General features: G+C 44.2%; 1 protein-coding gene across 1 annotated transcript; it reads right to left on the bottom strand.

Annotated features, from left to right (window-relative positions):
• Positions 1–14: 14 nt before the first annotated feature.
• On the bottom strand, positions 15–14,280 carry LOC124032103 (G-patch domain and KOW motifs-containing protein-like). Its single transcript, XM_046344210.1, has 11 exons — positions 14,048–14,280; positions 11,568–11,761; positions 11,303–11,442; positions 4,891–4,997; positions 2,765–2,966; positions 2,353–2,485; positions 1,778–1,928; positions 1,110–1,221; positions 911–980; positions 697–782; positions 15–530 (listed from the first exon to the last, which is right to left on the bottom strand). Exons 1-11 carry the CDS (start codon positions 14,248–14,250, stop codon positions 402–404), a joined length of 1,527 nt encoding a protein of 508 aa, XP_046200166.1. The 5' UTR covers positions 14,251–14,280; the 3' UTR covers positions 15–401.
• Positions 14,281–15,818: the final 1,538 nt, after the last annotated feature.

Raw genomic sequence — 15,818 nt, 5'->3', positions numbered from 1 at the left:
CACAATAAAATGGCTTTGCTTTTGACATGATTTTATTAAAAAAGGTACAATATGACAAATTACTCCGTGTACATACAGAGAAGCTTGCATTTTATGACAAAGTGTAAAATGTAGACATTACATATCCACTACATTTACATTTACATTTAAGTCATTTAGCAGACGCTCTTATCCAGAGCGACTTACAAATTGGTGCATTCACCTTATGACATCCACTAAGAGGACGTTGGGGCATGTTGACATCAGTGTTGTAGTGGAGGGTAAACACAGTTTATACACTTGTGCATGAGCGTTCACCCACCTAACATGGGGAAATGCATTGAAAGTACAGGGAACGTTACTTCACACACTTATTTTTTTTACCACTGCATCACTGGTTGAGCTGGTAAGACCAGAGGGGGTCAGTGATCTCCCCCTCCTACATAATGGCAGATGGAGTCATAGTCCAGGGTGAAGACTTTCTCCTCATATCTGTCCAGCTGCACCATGGCTCTGCTTCGGTCTCTGTCCCTCTGGAGGATACGGCCCACCTGAACCACCACGTAATTGACAACGGACCCTTTAAAATATGTACTTAAACATTCCCAATTTTGTAGCCCTTCAATCCAATCAGTAATGAAAGCTATGAAACAGAAGTCCGCATGGATATTTTACAGGCAAAATTATTACGATGAGCCAGCCAACTCATCCACTCACCTGCCCTCTGTGTTCACCGAGTACAACCATGATGTCGTCCGAGTCACTCTTTGGCACAATGGTCTCTAGCATTGTCTGTTTAACATCTACGTTAAAAAGACAAGGGCATCAGAGTAAAAAATAATAGATGAGTAGAGGGAATACCATTTAAAAGCATATGGGTTGGAGTGAGTAGAATGTAATTCAGCAGTAAACCAAAGACTCATGAACTCACCATCTAAGAATCTGCCTTCCTCAGTACGACACACACAGATGTTTGGCGTCAAGACATCCTCTATTCGCATCTACAAGAAACAAACATTGGATATTAATTAAACTGATTCTAATGATCAACAACAGAAGTGTGGTGGGCTGTAAAGTGTCAATAGGCAATGAGTTGCAATGATGTGTACTAGTGCCCCTTGTGTTAGTACCTTTGAATTGTAGTATCTTCCCCCTTTGAAAGCTTTATCTACAAAGCGAACTTTCAGGTCTCTCTGGAGCCAGGGGGATGAAGCAGGGGGTAGTTTCGCCATAGGCTTCTCTCTGAGGAGAGAAGGAAAAGGTGATATGTGAAGATCAAGAAAATATTACATTACAAATCTGAAGCAATCTACAATTACCTTTTCGGGCAACCTGACCAAATTCACATAGAAATGTGAGTTATAGATCTTTCATTAATAGAAAGCAAATCTAAGAAGCTGTAGATATGTTCTATTTCTATGCTTTCCAGGCTTAAGTTTAGTTTTCACATACTTTCAGTATTTGTACACCAGTTTCAAACAGCTGAAAGTACAATATTTTTGGTTTAATGAAAATACATTTCACAGTGGTATAGCTGGTACAATGATTCTCTACACAATCTATTGCTTCTATTATCAAACTGAAATTAGGAAAACTATTAGAATTTTAGCAACCCGGAAATGGTGATTTCTGCATATTGCACCTTTAACAAATTAATGGGTTGAGTAAATAAAATATTTGTATTTCTATGAACGAGTACTATATTCCAAAATAAACTAATCCAAGTCATATACGTTATCCTCTTGTATTTATTATAAATATTACACTTCCAACATCAAGTATTTTCAGGATTCTCCACCTGTCCTGACTTGAATCCCGATGTTTCCTTTTTCTTTGGTCCTTCCCTCCATCTTTCTTCCTCTCATCTTCATTATTCCTTTTCTCCTTCTCTTCCAGTCTCTGCCGTTCCTTCTCTTTCTCCTTTTCTTTGTGGGCCCTGCTTAGGCGACCTGTTTTGAAGAAAAGATAGTATTACAGGGGACTCCATTAAACAGTTGCATTATCAAGTAGTCTCATCTGCATCATCAATAATAATAGTGCTGATACACATTTACCTGTCCAGCAATAACAAATAAGCCACAGAAGAGCAGTAAAATTAGCCTGTGCATAAACACATCAGCACCAGTATTATTTGACTGGCATTCCTGATGTGCGAAACTCCCTCCACTTTTGGAACAGGCCTGTCTGATTACTGATAATAGAAGCAGTAACAGCATGGCTGTTTTTGGTTTAAATGGATAGGGATAATAATATTGGAAATAATGGAAAGAATTTCCATTACTCCCCGTTTGCCCAGTATTTTATTGAGAACAGGTTCAATGTCATTTCATAGAGCATTCACAAAACGAAAATGATGTCAGCAGACAGACTTACTGAGGTCTTTGCAGTTTTTGTCATATTCTGTGCGGTCAACCAGTTTCAGTGCATATTGACTGATTGTCACAGTCTTGCTACCAATTGCGAGCTTGACCATTACTCGTGCATTGTCCGGATCAACCCCTTCGATCTGTAACAAGAATGGTACGGTAATGGGAGGGGTGTGAGAAGGAGGGCGAGACAAAACAGTCAATCCCTGTGAAAATGCACAAGTAGAGGAGCAATAACATTTTTAGCAAAGTTAAGCTAATTGTCTTGCTCTTTTTAAATAAGTCATCAAACTAGAACAACAACTATGACACAGAATATTGCATACTAGACAGTGATATACCACAATGTCATGGTCTCAGGAGATTGCTGTTGCTTTCTGTGATTTCAGACACTCCGGACACAAAGTCAGATATCTCACCTTCCCGTAAAGGTCCTTGTGTGCTCCAGACTCAACCAGCACATGGCCTCCAGGCCCCAGGACGAGGGTCTCCTCCTTCCGCTCATCGCCTGGCTTGGGGGGCCTCCGGGGCCCACTGGGCTCCAGGTCTCTTATGGAAGAGCGATCAGCTCCCAGACCAAGACCCTTAGGCCTCAGCTGGTGCTCTATAGGCTTCACATCTCTACAGAAAGAAAAAGAGAAAAATAATACTGATGCAATAAGCATGGACACTATTGACATAAATAAAGCAGACAGAGAAACCTAGTTCTAAAAAGGCATTAACAACTATTTATAATAACAAATAAATACACACACACACACACACACACACACAACCAGTCAAATAAAGCAGACAGAGAAACCTAGTTCTAACAAGGCATTAACAACTATTTATAATAACAAATAAATACACACACACACACACTACCAGTCAAAAGTTTAGACAATTACTCATTCCAGGGTTTCTCTTTATTTTGACTATTTTCTACATTGTAGAATAATAGTGAAGACATCCAAACTATGAAATAACACAAATGGAATCATGTAGTAACCCAAAAAGTGTTAAACAAATCAAAATATATTGTACATTTGAGAATCTTCAAAGTAGCCACCCTTTGCCTTGATGACAGCATTGCACACTCTTGGCATTCTCTCAACCAGCTTAATGAGGTAGTCACCTGGAATGCATTTCAATTAACAGGTGTGCCTTGTTAAAAGTTAATTTGTGGAATTTCTTTCCTTCTTAATGCATTTGAGCCACGGTAGAGGTGGTATACAGAAGATAGCCCTATTTGTTAAAAGACAAAGTCAATATTATGGCAAAAACAGCTCAAATTAGCACAGAGAAACGACAGTCCATCATTACTTTAAGACATGAAGGTCATTCAATCCGGAAAATGGCAAGAACTTTGAAGGTTTCTTCAAGTGCAGTCGCAAAAATGATCAAGCGCTATGATGAAACTGGCTCTCATGAGGACCGCCACAGGAAACGAAGACCAAGAGTTACCTCCGCTGCAAAGGATAAGTTCATTAGAGTTAACTGCACCTCAGATTGCAGCCCAAATAAATACTTCAGAGTTCAAGTAACAGACACATCTCTACATCAACTGTTCAGGGAGACTGCGTAAATCAGGCCTTCTTGGTAGAATTTCTGCAAAGAAACCACTACTAAAGGACACCAATAAGAAGAAGAGACTTGCTTGGGCCAAGAATCACGAGCAATGGACATTAGACCGGTGGAAATCTGTCCTTTGGTTAGAGGAGTCAAAATGTTAGATTTTTGGATCCAACCGCCGTGTCTTTGTGAGACACAGTGTAGGTGAACGGATGATCTCTGCATGTGTGGTTCCCACCGTGAAGCCTGGAGGAGTTGGTGTGGGGGTGCTTTGCTGGTGACACTGTCTGTCTGTGATTTATTTATAATTCAAGGCACACTCAACCAGCATGGCCACCACAGCATTCTGCAGTGATACGCCATCCAATCTGGTTTGCACTTAGTGGGACTATCATGTGTTTTTCAACAGAACAAACACAGAACACACCTCCAGGAAGGGTAAGGGCTATTTGATCAAGGAGGAGAGAGATGGTGCTGCATCAGATGACCTGGCCTCCACAATCACACAATCTCAACCCAATTCAGATGGTTTGGGATGAGTTGGACAGCAGAGTGAAGGAAAAGCAGCCAACAAGTGCTCAGCATATGTGGGAACTCCTTCAAGACTGTTGGAAAATCATTCCAGGTGAAGCTGCTTGAGGGGATACCAAGAGTGTGCAAAGCTGTCATCAAGGCAAAGGGTGGCTACTTTGAAGAATCTCAAATATAAATTGTATTTGGATTTGTTTAACACTTTTTTGGTTACTACATGATTCCATTTGTGTTATTTCATAGTTGTGATGTCTTCACTATTATTCTACAATGTATGAAATGGTAAAAATAAAGAAAAACCCTGGAATGAGTAGGTGTCCAAACTTTTGACTGGTACTATATATTTTTTTTATTGTTAACACCACAGTAAGCATTTCCCTGATAGTCTACACCAGTTGTTTACGAAGCACGAGACAAATACAATTTTATTTGAAGACTGACCATGAGAGAGAATACTCACTGTTTGAAGGTCCGTCCAATTCCCTCTCCTGCCTTCCAGCCCATCCCCTTCAGCATGGCTAACCCGTACGCCTCCACAGGAACACTGTCATAGTCTGCCTCTGTGGACTGAACATACAGCAACTGATCAGAAACACATCAGTCTTGATTCAAGGTCGACCCATTATGATTTTTCAACGCCAATACCGATTATTGGAGGACCAAAAAAGCCGATACCGATTAATCGGCTGATTATTTATTTATTTGTAATAATGACAATTACAACAATACTGAATGAACACCTATTTTAACTTAATATAATACATCAATAAAATCAATTTAGCCTCAAGTAAATAATGAAACATGTTCAATTTGGTTTAAATAATGCAAAAACAAAGAAGAAAGTAAAAGTGCAATATGTGCCATGTAAGAAAGCTAACGTTTCAGTTCCTTGCTCAGAACATGAGAACATATGAAAGCTGGCGGTTCCTTTTAACATGAGTCTTCAATATTCCCAGGTAAGAAGTTTTAAGTTGTAGTTATTATAGGAATTATAGGACTATTTCCCTCTATACCATTTGTATTTCATTAACCTTTGACCATTAGATGTTCTTATAGGCACTTTAGTATTGCCAGTGTAACAGTATAGCTTCCGTTCCTCTCCTCGCTCCTCCCTGGGCTCGAACCAGCAACACAACGACAACAGCCACCATCGAAGCAGCGTTACCCATGCAGAGCAAGGGGAACAACTACTAGAAGGCTCCGAGCGAGTGACGTTTGAAACGCTATTAGCGCGCGCTAACTAGCCAGCCATATCTCGGGAGTTGATAGGCTTGAAGTCATAAACAGCGCAATGCTTGACGCACAATGAAGAGCTGCTGGCAAAACGCAAAGAAAGTGCTGTTTGAATGAATGTTTACCGGCCTGCTTCTGCCTACCACCGCTCAGTCAGATACTTAGATACTTGTATGCTCAGTCAGATTATATGCAACACAGGACACACTAGATAATATCTAGTAATATAATCAACCATGTGTAGTTAACTAGTGATTATGATTGATTGTTTTTTATAAGATAAGTTTAATGCTAGCTAGCAGCTTACCTTGGCTTACTGCATTCGTGTAACAGGCAGTCTCCTTGTGGAGTGCAATGACAGAGGCATGTCATTATTGCGTTGGACTAGTTAACTGTAATGTTGCAAGATTGAATCCCCCGAGCTGACAAGGTGAAAATCTGTCGTTTTGTCCCTGAACAAGGCAGTTAACCCACCGTTCCTAGGCCGTAATTGAAAATAAGAATGTGTTCTTAACTGACTTGCCTAGTTAAATAAATGTATAAAATATATATATATTTTTTTAAATAAATAAAAACATCGGCACCCAAAAATACCGATTTCCGATTGTTATGAAAACTTGAAATCGGCCCTAATTAATCGGCCATTCAGATTAATCGGTCGACCTCTAGTCTTGATGCAGTCCCAGAGAGGGAGAACATTTTAAATCACTCTTTACACACCCACTGGTACAGTCTAAGGCTCTGTACACCTGATTGTCATTTGTGTCAGCCTGCCAGACAGTGCTTCCATAGACTGATCAATTCTTGTGTACATCCGGACTCCATACACAATAAAAGTTGATGCCAATGTTGTTCTTATACAATCCTTTGGCTCAAGGCTCACAGACTCAGCCAGTCCAGGTTGACTGATGTCACCAACCACATCACAGCAGACCACAGCAGTGTAGAGAGATGCTGCTGCCATTAATGTGTGTACTCTGTCCCAGTGGCCATGCTCATCACTAGCTCCCTTGTGGGCTCTGTCTGCTCTAGGAGAAGCTGGGATCACTCGAATGGGGGGGAGAAGCATGAAAGTGACCCAGAGGTGGAATGAGCCAACACCTTCCGCATTTCTACAGTCAAGACAGATGTAAGACATTTACATTACATTTATGCACACATGACTGTAAGTCGCTTTGGATAAAAGCGTCTGCTAAATGGCATATATTATTATTATTATTATATTATTTACATTTAAGTCATTTAGCAGACGCTCTTATCCAGAGCGACTTACAAATTGGTGCATTCACCTTATGACATCCAGTGGGACAGTCACTTAACAATAGTGCATCTAAAACTTAGGGGGGGGGTGGGGTGAGAGGGATTACTTAACCTATCCTAGGTATTCCTTAAAGAGGTGGGGTTTCAGGTGTCTCCGGAAGGTGGTGATTGACTCCGCTGTCCTGGCGTCGTGAGGGAGTTTGTTCCACCATTGGGGGGCCAGGGCAGCGAACAGTTTTGACTGGGCTGAGCGGGAGCTGTACTTCCTCAGTGGTAGGGAGGCGAGCAGGCCAGAGGTGGATGAACGCAGTGCCCTTGTTTGGGTGTAGGGCCTGATCAGAGCCTGGAGGTACTGAGGTGCCGTTCCCCTCACAGCTCCGTAGGCAAGCACCATGGTCTTGTAGCGGATGCGAGCTTCAACTGGAAGCCAGTGGAGTGAACGGAGGAGCGGGGTGACGTGAGAGAACTTGGGAAGGTTGAACACCAGACGGGCTGCGGCGTTCTGGATGAGTTGAAGGGGTTTAATGGCACAGGCAGGGAGCCCAGCCAACAGCGAGTTGCAGTAATCCAGACGGGAGATGACAAGTGCCTGGATTAGGACCTGCGCCGCTTCCTGTGTGAGGCAGGGTCGTACTCTGCGGATGTTGTAGAGCATGAACCTACAGGAACGGGCCACCGCCTTGATGTTAGTTGAGAACGACAGGGTGTTGTCCAGGATCACGCCAAGGTTCTTGGCGCTCTGGGAGGAGGACACAATGGAGTTGTCAACCGTGATGGCGAGATCATGGAACGGGCAGTCCTTCCCCGGGAGGAAGAGCAGCTCCGTCTTGCCGAGGTTCAGCTTGAGGTGGTGATCCGTCATCCACACTGATATGTCTGCCAGACATGCAGAGATGCGATTCGCCACCTGGTCATCAGAAGGGGGAAAGGAGAAGATTAATTGTGTGTCGTCTGCATAGCAATGATAAGAGAGACCATGTGAGGTTATGACAGAGCCAAGTGACTTGGTGTATAGCGAGAATAGGAGAGGGCCAAGAACAGAGCCCTGGGGGACACCAGTGGTGAGAGCGCGTGGTGAGGAGACAGATTCTCGCCACGCCACCTGGTAGGAGCGACCTGTCAGGTAGGACGCAATCCAAGCGTGGGCCGCGCCGGAGATGCCCAACTCGGAGAGGGTGGAGAGGAGGATCTGATGGTTCACAGTATCGAAGGCAGCCGATAGATCTAGAAGGATGAGAGCAGAGGAGAGAGAGTTAGCTTTAGCAGTGCGGAGCGCCTCCGTGATACAGAGGAGAGCAGTCTCAGTTGAATGACTAGTCTTGAAACCTGACTGATTTGGATCAAGAAGGTCATTCAGAGAGAGATAGCGGGAGAGCTGGCCAAGGACGGCACGTTCAAGAGTTTTGGAGAGAAAAGAAAGAAGGGATACTGGTCTGTAATTGTTGACATCGGAGGGATCGAGTGTAGGTTTTTTCAGAAGGGGTGCAACTCTCGCTCTCTTGAAGACGGAAGGGACGTAGCCAACGGTCAGGGATGAGTTGATGAGCGAGGTGAGGTAAGGGAGAAGGTCTCCGGAAATGGTCTGGAGAAGAGAGGAGGGGATAGGGTCAAGCGGGCAGGTTGTTGGGCGGCCGGCCGTCACAAGACGCGAGATTTCATCTGGAGAGAGAGGGGAGAAAGAGGTCAGAGCACAGGGTAGGGCAGTGTGAGCAGAACCAGCGGTGTCGTTTGACTTAGCAAACGAGGATCGGATGTCGTCGACCTTCTTTTCAAAATGGTTGACGAAGTCATCTGCAGAGAGGGAGGAGGGGGGGAGGGGGCGGAGGATTCAGGAGGGAGGAGAAGGTGGCAAAGAGCTTCCTAGGGTTAGAGGCAGATGCTTGGAATTTAGCGTGGTAGAAAGTGGCTTTAGCAGCAGAGACAGAGGAGGAAAATGTAGAGAGGAGGGAGTGAAAGGATGCCAGGTCCGCAGGGAGGCGAGTTTTCCTCCATTTCCGCTCGGCTGCCCGGAGCCCTGTTCTGTGAGCTCGCAATGAGTCATCGAGCCACGGAGCGGGAGGGGAGGACCGAGCCGGCCTGGAGGATAGGGGACATAGAGAGTCAAGGGATGCAGAGAGGGAGGAGAGGAGGGTTGAGGAGGCAGAATCAGGAGATAGGTGGGAGAAGGTTTGAGCGGAGGGAAGAGATGATAGGATGGAAGAGGAGAGAGTAGCGGGGGAGAGAGAGCGAAGGTTGGGACGGCGCGATACCATCCGAGTAGGGGCAGTGTGGGAGGTGTTGGATGAGAGCGAGAGGGAAAAGGATACAAGGCAGTGGTCGGAGACTTGGAGGGGAGTTGCAGTGAGGTTAGTGGAAGAACAGCATCTAGTAAAGATGAGGTCGAGCGTATTGCCTGCCTTGTGAGTAGGGGGGAAGGTGAGAGGGTGAGGTCAAAAGAGGAGAGGAGTGGAAAGAAGGAGGCAGAGAGGAAAGAGTCAAAGGTAGACGTGGGGAGGTTAAAGTCGCCCAGAACTGTGAGAGGTGAGCCGTCCTCAGGAAAGGAGCTTATCAAGGCATCAAGCTCATTGATGAACTCTCCGAGGGAACCTGGAGGGCGATAAATGATAAGGATGTTAAGCTTGAAAGGGCTAGTAACTGTGACAGCATGGAATTCAAAGGAGGCGATAGACAGATGGGTAAGGGGAGAAAGAGAGAATGACCACTTGGGAGAGATGAGGATCCCGGTGCCACCACCCCGCTGACCAGACGCTCTCGGGGTGTGCGAGAACACGTGGGCGGACGAAGAGAGAGCAGTAGGAGTAGCAGTGTTGTCTGTGGTGATCCATGTTTCCGTCAGTGCCAAGAAGTCGAGGGACTGGAGGGAGGCATAGGCTGAGATGAACTCTGCCTTGTTGACCGCAGATTGGCAGTTCCAGAGGCTACCGGAGACCTGGAACTCCACGTGGGTCGTGCGCGCTGGGACCACCAGAGTAGGGTGGCCGCGGCCACGCGGTGTGGAGCGTTTGTATGGTCTGTGCAGAGAGGAGAGAACAGGGATAAACAGACACATAGTTGACAGGCTACAGAAGAGGCTACGCTAATGCAAAGGAGATTGGAATGACAAGTGGACTAAACGTCTCGAATGTTCAGAAAGTTAAGCTACATAGCAAGAATCTTATTGACTAAAATGATTAAAATGATACAGTACTGCTGAAGTAGGCCAGCTGGCAGTGGGTGCGTTGTTGACACTACACTAATCAAGTCGTTCCGTTGAGTGTAATAGTTTCTGCAGTGTTGCTATTCGGGGGCTAGCAGGCTAGCTAGCAGTGTTGTTTACGTTACGTTGCGTTAAAAGAATGACAATAGATGGCTAGCAAACCTAGAAAATCGCTCTAGACTACACAATTATCTTTGATACAAAGACGGCTATGTAGCTAGCTAAGTAGCTAGCTACGATCAAACAAATCAAACCGTTGTACTGTAATGAAATGAAGTGAAAAAGTGATACAACCTGTGAATGCGACCGGGTAGTTGAGTTCTATACAGAAGACGTTGGCTAGCGTTGGCTAGCTGTTGGCTAGCTAGCAGAGTTGGCTAGCTAGCAGAGTCACCTACGTTAAGGACGACAAATAGCTGGCTAGCTAACCTCGGTAAATTAAGATAATCACTCTAAGACTACACACTCTAAACCTAAACAACACAATTATCTTGGATACGATGATACGAAGACAGCAAAGACAGCTATGTAGGTAGCTGACACTAAACTAATCAAGTAGCCTCTCTGTGTTTATGCCATATAGGTCAGTTCAGAAGCCAACGGCACCGCAGTAGAATGCGGCTGATTCGGCACATGCTAAAAACGCCTGTGACCAAGTCAAGTTACTGAAAGTTACTGACGACATTGATGAGAGGGCGGTGGGAGGGGTGATGAGGAAGAGATGCACAAAGGAAGATGACTGTTGGTCTCTAGGGAGAGGGAGGGTGAGCAAGTGTCATCTCGTTCTTAAGACGCTGTCAGATCTGAAGTATGTAAATATCCTGCGGTCAGCACTTTCACACAGTCTATGGCTTCAGTCCCAGTTAAACTGGTCAGTCCACATCCCGCTGTCATCATACACACTCTGTTGACCTGACTTACACACACTCTTGGTAATCCACCTCGCTCTTATTCACTCACTCTTATCATAACTTTCCATCTCTGTTTATGAATCAACTTCTCTCTCTCTCTCACGAACTGAACCAACCAACTGTTGCCTTCCTTAATTTGATTTCAAACATAACATTCGCTGTGAAAACACATTGATATTACTTTACAGCCCAATGAGAAAAGACCCAAGACCCAGACAACAAGAATCAGGCAGTCACAGACAAGGTTTCTCTGACCTTTAACCCATACTTACAGACTCTGGTCGCAGGTCCACCTTGATGTGGTCTCCATCCTCAAACCCCTGTGGAGCCTGGTTCTGCATCAGCAGGGGGATGGTGAGGTTGGGGTCTGCCTGGTCCCCATTTTTCCACTGGTCAAGCTGCCTCTGGGATTCTGAAAGATAGATGTAATGTTGAAAGAGTGCTAACAGACTATATACCCTGTGGATTCACAACATTAGGATAATTTCTCTGAGGCTTTTCTCACTGAAGTAGTAACTGAAGCTGACAAACACAAACCTTCAATAATTTCTTTGACAGCCTGTGATTCCACTGAGTCCTGCTCCTGAGAGGGGGGTTGTGTTTTGGCTTTAACCCTTCCTCCATCACCTTGCCCCTGGACCAGGCCAGCTTTGTTTTCCTGCCTGCTGCACCAGCGGTTCCTTTGGATGAGTGGAATGATCAGCTCCTTCAGCTTCTCCACAGGCTTGGTACTATGACAGACAAAAAAGACAGAGGTAGAAAGCATTTACTAACTAGACAACAATTAGCTATACAAGGGCTATGTTCCAATTATCTCTCCTTTCCCCCAGTGTGTGCCCTTGTTCACTTTCCTTCACTGATCCAGATTTGTGGGAAGTAGGGAACGAGTGTACAGACTTTATGAGAAAGGAGATATTATTAGGACGCATCTCCAGTCTCTCGTGGACAGGCGTCACATCGAGAAGCTGGCCGGCACTCACATGGGAAAACTGGGCTATGATATTACTAGCTAGTATTTTTTATTTTATTTTACCTTTATTTAACCAGGCAAGTCAGTTAAGAACACATTCTTATTTTCAACGACGGCCTGGGAACAGTGGGTTAACTGCCTGTTCAGGGGCAGAACGACAGATTTGTACCTTGTCAGCTCGGGGGTTTGAACTCGCAACCTTCCGGTTACTAGTCCAACGCTCTAACCACTAGGCTACGCTGCCGCCCCAGCTAACAGCCAGCAGACCACACCAGGCAGGGGGGGGGGCAGTAGAGTAAAGAGCGGCTACTGAGGGGCCTTCATATTGGGAGGAATTACGGATAACGAGATGAGGCAGAAAGAAGGGCGCTAGGTACAAACCTAAGTCCATGCAACACAAACCAAGTACTTTGTCCTGCTTTGCTCTCCAGAGCAGAGCGCCGCTGAAAGGAGTGATAGCTGGGGTGGGGTTGATTGCTAAGGTGGATCGACTGAAGTTGACGATCCCCGGTGTCTGTGCAACGCAGACCAGGTGGTGAGCGCGAGACTGAGGAGACCGTGTCCTGAGTTGATTGTGTTCACTGGATAAAGTCATGCTAAGGTACTGAATATAAATGATCCTGTGAGAACACTTGTTTCCAAACCCACTATGGTGTTTCAAGTTTATGGTCATGTTGCAGCAATATGTACAGTACCAGTCAAAAGTTACAACAAACCTACTCATTCTTTATTTGTACTATTTTCTACATTGTATAATAATAGTGAAGACATCAAAACTATGAAATAACGTACAAAAGTTTTGGTTGACATAGAAATGTCCTTGTTTTTGAAAGAAAAGCAAATGTTTGTTCCGTTAAAACAACATCAAATTGATCAGAAATACAGTGTAGACAATGTTAATGTTGTAAATGACTATTGTAGCTGGAAACAGCAGATTTTTATGGAATATCTACATAGGCGTACAGGGGCCCAATATCAGCAACCATCACTCCTGTGTTCAAATGGCACGTTGTGTTAGCTAATCCAAGTTTATCATTTTAAAAGGCTAATTGATCATTAGAAAATCTGTTTGCAATTATGTTACCACAGCTGAAAACTGCCTTTCTGATTAAAGAAGCAATAAAACTGGCCTTCTTTAGACTAGTTGAGTTCCTGGAGCGTCAGCATTTGTGGGTTCGATTACAGGCTCAAAATGGCCAGAAACAAAGACCTTTCTTCTGAAACTCATCAGTCTATTTTTGTTCTGAGAAATTAAGGCTATTCCATGCGAGAAATTGCCAAGAAACTGAAGATCTCATACAACACGGTGTACTCCTCCCTTCACAGAACAGCACAAACTGTCTCTAACCAGAATAGAAAGAGGAGCAGGAGGTCCTGGTGCACAACTGAGCAAGAGGACAGGTATATTAGTGTCTAGTTTGAGAAACAACTAGCAACATCATTAAAGAGTACCTGCAAAACACCAGTTTCAGCATCAACATTGAAGAGGCGACTCCGGGATGCTGGCCGCTAGACTGGACAGCGGACCTCTGCCTAGAAGGCCAGCATACCAGAATCGCCTCTTCACTGTTGACATTGAGACTGGTGTTTTGCAGGTACTATTTAATGAGGCTGGCAGTTGGGACTCCCAATCACGGCCAGGTGTGATACAGCATGGATTCGAACCAGGGACTGAGATGCAGTGCCTTAGACCGCTGCGCCACACGGGTGCCCAAATGGGGGGATAGTGGTATATATTTAGGGTTAGACGGAGGTGCAACTTATCCACCCCCATTTCCCATTTTTGTAAACAAAATGTTCAATTCACATTCCGAACTGTCAAAGGCAACAATACGCAACAAAGCGTCTAGTCTGCCGGAAAACCACACCGAGAAGATCGCACCAGGTTCAAACATGTGTAGCTAATACATAGCTAACGAACTAATACATGAAGGGGCAGTAACATGTTTATTCAACACAGACTAGTAAAGTTATTAACTAGGCAACAATACGTACCTAATGGAACTGTATTTAGACACCAACGTTAGAAGAAAGCTAGATTTCTTACCTTAGCAATTCTTTCCCATCGACTCCTGTTAAATAATCTCGCTCATCTGCATCTATATCTTCATCCCGACTAGATTTAAATTTACTTAAAGTTTTGCTAAAACCAAAAGATACAGCCCCTGCTTTTCTATCTCCTTGCTGTTGAACACTAGATGTTGAAGTATCAACATTACTGGTGTATTGTTCATGTTGCGACGACGCCATGTTTGCAATGTACGAGAGGAGACAAGACGAGAGCTTTGGGCAATATAGTTTTATATGCACCGACAGCGGCTTGATGGATCCGTGAAGACACTACATTTCCCGAAATGCAATCGGCTAATGCCTTCGTTATAGGGAATATTATTATAGCGGGGTTTATTGCACATGCCAACAGTTTTTGTTGTTGTTGGCTGTAGTCTATTTTTTCTTTCATATATGTTGTATTTTATATTATAATGAACTTGAACGATTTTATGTCCAACCTGAGTTAATCCAATGAAAGTTCTGTGTATGGTCCGTTACTTCAACAACAGCGTACTGTGTACTCATGTCAAAGTAGCCTAATTCTGAAAGACGAGCGCATCAGACAAACGAAATAAAGTGTATAATACTGTACACCAATTTCTCTAGGGGCGGTTCTTTGCCCCCGTTTTCCTCCCCTCCATTGCCCCACATCCCTTGGTGCTCATTTGCTTCATCACGGTTTTTTCTCACCTTTTGTGACTGAGAACATTATGCCAAACATAGCATGCAATTTTGACTTGTTCAATTGCCTCGATGTTGTATCCCTTGTATCCCTCTGTCATCTGCAATTCCGTAACACCTCTGTCCAGATATAACCAATTTCGTCGCAGCGTCTTTTCTTTGCATTAATGGTCTCAACTACAGTGCAAAAATCGCTTGAAAGTCTATAACCACACTGATATATCAAAATAAGATCAAAAGCTAAGGAATATGCCTAAAAGAAAGCAGGATATTATGAAGGTGAGCGTCAGTGCATGGACCGGGTTCGTGTGTTAGCTTATCGATGTTGTATCCCTTAACAAATAAGTAATATCTCACTGTACACCTACGTCAATTCAACGTCTATTTCACGTTGGTTCAATGTAAATTTCATAGGAATTACGTGGAACCAACATTGATTCAACCAGTGTGTGCCCAATGGGATAGCCCCATAATAAATTAAAACACCTATGCCATGTGTCCATTATCATAATTAACAACAGCCCGGTGTATAGCCACCAGCTCAGGCTCTTAATTTAGAGTAAACCTGTCAGATGTTTTGCCTGACAGTTTTTTTTTCGTCTGTCAGATCGTCGCGGGTCTCGTGCTCAGCTGTAGAGCATCCTCGTTGTTCATGACACACAAGTCTCCACTACAGAGTCCAAATACTCTGTCTGGCGTGCACATTGGGTCTGAGTGTCTGCAGAAACTGTCGATAACAGCTGTCAATAAACGCGCGTTAGTCCGATTTCAAATAGCTTGTATTGAATTAATTTAGAATATAAAACCATTTGGCATTTATTTTGTAATATTCAATTCAGTGACCGTTGGGGTCAAGTTTCGTTTTGGTCGGGTCAATGTATATAGACGCGTTTAAACGGCTCCTCTTTGAACGGCTAAATTGCTTGAAAAGGATGTGTGTATGTCAGCGCCAAGGCAGGTCAGTATTTTTACCTAAATATTACGTATTGTGATAGTGTGGGCTCGTGAGACAGAATAAGGGAGGGGAGATCTTATTGATAAAGGTATCAGTTGACTGGTCAAAGTTGACCCGTAGGCTGTAGCAT

The sequence above is a fragment of the Oncorhynchus gorbuscha genome, linkage group LG03, assembly GCF_021184085.1.
Source record: "Oncorhynchus gorbuscha isolate QuinsamMale2020 ecotype Even-year linkage group LG03, OgorEven_v1.0, whole genome shotgun sequence".
In the NCBI taxonomy this organism is placed as follows: domain Eukaryota; kingdom Metazoa; phylum Chordata; class Actinopteri; order Salmoniformes; family Salmonidae; genus Oncorhynchus; species Oncorhynchus gorbuscha.
This window is presented reverse-complemented; position numbering and strand designations above follow the sequence as displayed.

Bases quoted from the DNA above. Each gene is read 5' to 3' on its own strand.
- LOC124032103 (XM_046344210.1), bottom strand. From the start codon at position 14,250: ATGGCGTCGTCGCAACATGAACAATACACCAGTAATGTTGATACTTCA. The intron at 11,443-11,567 runs GTTTGTGTTTGT...TCTATCTTTCAG, and splicing joins TGTCAAAGAAATTATTGAAG to AATCCCAGAGGCAGCTTGAC. The intron at 4,998-11,302 runs GTAAGTATGGGT...CTGTATGTTCAG, and splicing joins TGGACCTGCGACCAGAGTCT to TCCACAGAGGCAGACTATGA.